A 4,124-nucleotide genomic window follows, 5' to 3' on the forward strand; every position below is an offset into this window, starting at 1 on the left:
TACATATCTATATACACATAAATGTTCATGAATCATCGAGCACAGTCAGAGGGTAATTGGTTACATGAATATAGTTCCAAAATTTTTGAGACTCAACATTACAGACTTTGCTTATCGTGTCAAAATCATATAAAGATTAAGTTTAAATTTGGTCAGAAATTTTCGGGTTGTCACATCATTCACCAAAAGAGGTCCATCGAGAATTTGCTTACCCTTTAGAAATGTTGATTGATTGGGAATGATGACCTCATTAATCACTTAGGCAAGACAAGTAGCTAGAAGTTTTGAAATTATTTTGTATTGAATACCAATGAGACTACAAATCTTGAACGTAAATCGGGTTATCCTTCTTGGGAATAAGGGAGAAAAAAGAACTATTGCAACCCCTTGGTATGAAATAATTTGTTGTGAAATCACGAACCATATCAAGAGTGTCTGGTTTGACAAGATCCCAAAAGTGTTTCATAAAATTAAATGTAAAATCGTCCGGGCCCAGGGATTTATCACTTCCACAGGACCAGACGGCTTCCTTTATGTCCGCCTCGGAGAAGTCATCACTAATGATATTGCTACAATTTATATGTAATGAAGGAATATGCCCACTTCGACTTATCATGGTAGTGTGATCCGCTGCTTTGAATTTTTCTAAATAGTATTTGAGAAACACTTCTTTCAATTGCAATGGGTTGGTGATATAAATATCATCCGACATAATACCCGCCACTTGTAATTTTCTTCGCTTCTGATTTATAGCAAAATGAAAATAAGAGGTATTTTTGTCACCTAGACTATGAACAATCCTCCTGTATTTTTGCGTATGAAAATAAGAGGTAATGAAGGAATATGCCCACTAAACATTCACACTTTAAATTAGAATATAATACGAAGTGACAAAGCTAGTTTAATATCTTCGGGTGGGAGATTGACTCTCATTAAATCGGTCATGGGTAGTCTTGGCATTTATCTTATGTCTATGTTCAAATGTCCTGAAACGATTCTTAAACAGGTAGAGGATATTCGGGCTAGATTTTTTGAGGTGGTAGCTTGTCCACAAAGAAAATGACGTGGGTTAAATGGGACTCAATTTTAGCTCCTCTTGATATGGGAGGCTTAAATGTCAGTAGTCTTAAAGCATTCAACGATGTACTTCTACTTAAATGGAGATTGAGGTATTTAATGAAATCGGACGATCTTTGGGTCACCATTTATTTTTTCGGAGTGGAACAGAAGGGATTTGCAGCGAATTTTATGAATATTAGAGGTTTTCTACTTGGTCTCTGGTCTCAGGAAAAATATAGTAAAATCACATCTTTCGGTATTGGGGTGGATGAAAATGAAGTGACCTCTTTTGCTAATGAAGTTGGTTGTCATGTGGGGTCATTTCCCGCCAAATATCTTGGCGTTCCAATTGGCACTAATATGAAGCTTGTATCTAATTGGGCGTCTCTTATCGATAAATATAAAGCTAGGCTTTCTTCTTGGAAAGCTAGTTTAATATCTTCAGGTGGGAGATTGACTCCCATTAAATCGGCCATGGGTAGTCTTGGCATTTATCTTATGTCTATGTTCAAATGTCCTGAAACGATTCTTAAACAGTTAGAGGCTGGCTAGATTTTTTTGGGGTGGTAGCTTGTCCACAAAGAAAATGGCGTGGGTTAAATGGGACTCAATTTTAGCTCCTCTAGATATGGGAGCCTTAAATGTCGGTAGTCTTAAAGCATTCAACGATGCGCTTCTACTTAAATGGAGATGGAGGTATTTAATGAAACCGGACGATCTTTGGGTGACCATTATTAAAGCCATCCATGGTAACTTGTTTAAAAATGCTACAGGCCAAAGCACTAGCCCCTGGTCTGCAATTGTTTCTTTCTGTAACAGGTCTATGGAAACTTCCTTACTGCTACGTGATGTTTTTAGAAAGCAGGTGCGGAATGGTCGACATGTTCGAATTTGGTTCGATCTTTGGTGTGGTAATTCGCACATTTTTCTAGTTTCAACCGTTTGTATCACCTTGATTGTAACAAGAATGATTTTGTTGCTGATAAATGTATTGATGGTAATTGGGTTTGGACGTGGTTGAGGGACAATATCGGTGCCCGAAATGCGCAGCTTCTTGATGATCTTCGCGAACTTATCAACCACTGTCACCTTAATAATCGCGATGATAGTTGGTTGTACACTTTAGCTTCGGATGGCTTGTTTACGGTTAAATCGGCTAGGGAGTATATTGATCGCAAATTACTTCCTTCTTCTCACGTGGACACTTGTTGGTGTAAGTTCCTTCCTAGAAAACTTAACATTTTCTTTTGCTATTTTCGATTGGATTCTCTTTCTTTGCGTTAGAACCTTACCGCGAAAGGGATTGACATAACATCTATTGTGTGTCCGATTTGTTTGAATGGGACGGAAGTCACTGATCACTTATTTTTCTCATGCTCAGTGGCGAAAGATTTTTGGGCGAAGGTGAGATTATGGTTAGATTGTAGCATGCCTCAATTTAATTCATATGACTCATTTTTAAGTTGGATTGAGGGATTTTGAATTAGTATGGTGAAGAAGGAGCGGATCATTGGAATCGTTGTCACTACACTTTGGGTTCTTTGGCATTTTCGGAATGAAATTGTTTTTGATGCTTTGTAGTAGAAATAGCTTGCTCGATTTTGTTAGATCTTTGTCTTTTCGTTGGTTGAAAAATAGAAGCTATTTAGTTTCTAATTGGAACTTATGGTTGTCTATGCCATTGTAATATCCTTTAGCATCTTGCTAAGGATCGTTTTTTATTAATAAATGTTGTTGCTGTTAAAAAAAAAAAAAAATATATATATATATATATATATATATATATATATATATATATATATATATATATATATATATATATATATATATGTATTATTTAGGACTTCAATTTCTGTAAAAATTTAAATTATGTAATTTTATATGTTCAGGACATTTTGTTGGTGCATTGCTGGTGACCTGATTTTTCATAACGGATGTCAAGGGTTCGACTCTCGTATGCTGCAAAATTTTCTCTTGTGGTTACCCGCTATTTCATGGGCCTTAGAGGTTTCGGACGCCTATGCTTTTGAGCCTCACCTAAGGGGGTATTATCATTAAGAATATTATTAGTAGTATCATGATTATAAAAATTTACGTTTTCATTGAAACTATCATTTTAAATAAAAATCATCATTCCTTAGTATTATTATTATTATTACTTCTATAATTATTGTTATGGATATTACAAAAATTATTAATATAATTACTATTGTAAAATATAACATTTTAATAAGAATTTTCATTTTTACTATTATTATTACTATTATTAAACACTATTATGATTATTATCATTTTACTACTAGTATTATTATTATTTTTATTAAAAATAATAAAATTTGGATTGCTCGGCTTCAAGTTTCTCTTTCTTCATTTTACTCGGGTAAGGAAGTGGTGGTTGGTATGGTTTAACATAAGGTTTAACCTTAACTGTGTTATCTTCATTAACCTTTTCAACTACCGGTTCTTTTTCCTTATCTTGATTAGGTTGGAGTTCTTGTGGAGTAGGAATAGCTTCATCAGAAGTTACAGGTATTTCAGGTGGTTTAAGTGTTGTACCACTTCTTGTGGTAATGGCTTTAGCTGTTTCATTCCGGGGGTTAGCATTTGTATCACTAGGTAGACTTCCCGGTTTTCTTTCACCTATTAACCTTGCTAGGTTACTTACTTCTTGTTCCAGATTTTGAATAGAAGCTTGTTGATTTCTAAATGCTTGAGCATTTTGTTCATTAGTTTGTTTCTGAGATGTGAAAAACTGCGTTTGAGTTTCAACTAGCTTCGTCATCATATCTTCTAAATTCGGCTTTTTATCATCGGTTTGTTGTGGTGGTTTGTTTTGAAAATTAGGTCTTTGATGATTGTAAGTATTATTGGATACTTGTTGATTGCTAGGACCTTGTTGGTTGTTATATGGAATATTTCGGTTATAATTCTGGTTTTGATTGTAAATTGGTCTTGGCGGTTGATAATTATTCTGATAATTATTTCCAGGCCTTTGGTTTATGTATGAAATATTCTCTCTTTGTTCCATTGTTAATTCAATACTGAGACAATCTTTTGTCAAATGT

At 34.5% G+C, this 4,124-nt stretch overlaps 1 protein-coding gene across 1 annotated transcript; it reads left to right on the plus strand.

The window, feature by feature from the left end:
* The first annotated feature begins 1,645 nt into the window (after positions 1-1,645).
* On the plus strand, positions 1,646-3,117 carry LOC139870721 (uncharacterized). Its single transcript, XM_071858503.1, has 4 exons — positions 1,646-1,924; positions 2,026-2,256; positions 2,344-2,474; positions 2,949-3,117. The coding sequence occupies exons 1-4, from the start codon at positions 1,646-1,648 to the stop codon at positions 3,115-3,117; spliced, it is 810 nt and encodes a 269-aa protein (XP_071714604.1).
* The last annotated feature ends 1,007 nt before the right edge of the window (positions 3,118-4,124 follow it).

The sequence above is a fragment of the Rutidosis leptorrhynchoides genome, chromosome 10, assembly GCF_046630445.1.
Source record: "Rutidosis leptorrhynchoides isolate AG116_Rl617_1_P2 chromosome 10, CSIRO_AGI_Rlap_v1, whole genome shotgun sequence".
NCBI lineage: Eukaryota > Viridiplantae > Streptophyta > Magnoliopsida > Asterales > Asteraceae > Rutidosis > Rutidosis leptorrhynchoides.

Bases quoted from the DNA above. Each gene is read 5' to 3' on its own strand.
- LOC139870721 (XM_071858503.1), top strand. From the start codon at position 1,646: ATGGCGTGGGTTAAATGGGACTCAATTTTAGCTCCTCTAGATATGGGA. The intron at 1,925-2,025 runs GTGCGGAATGGT...GATTGTAACAAG, and splicing joins GTGATGTTTTTAGAAAGCAG to AATGATTTTGTTGCTGATAA. The intron at 2,475-2,948 runs GTTAGATTGTAG...TTATATGTTCAG, and splicing joins TGGGCGAAGGTGAGATTATG to GACATTTTGTTGGTGCATTG.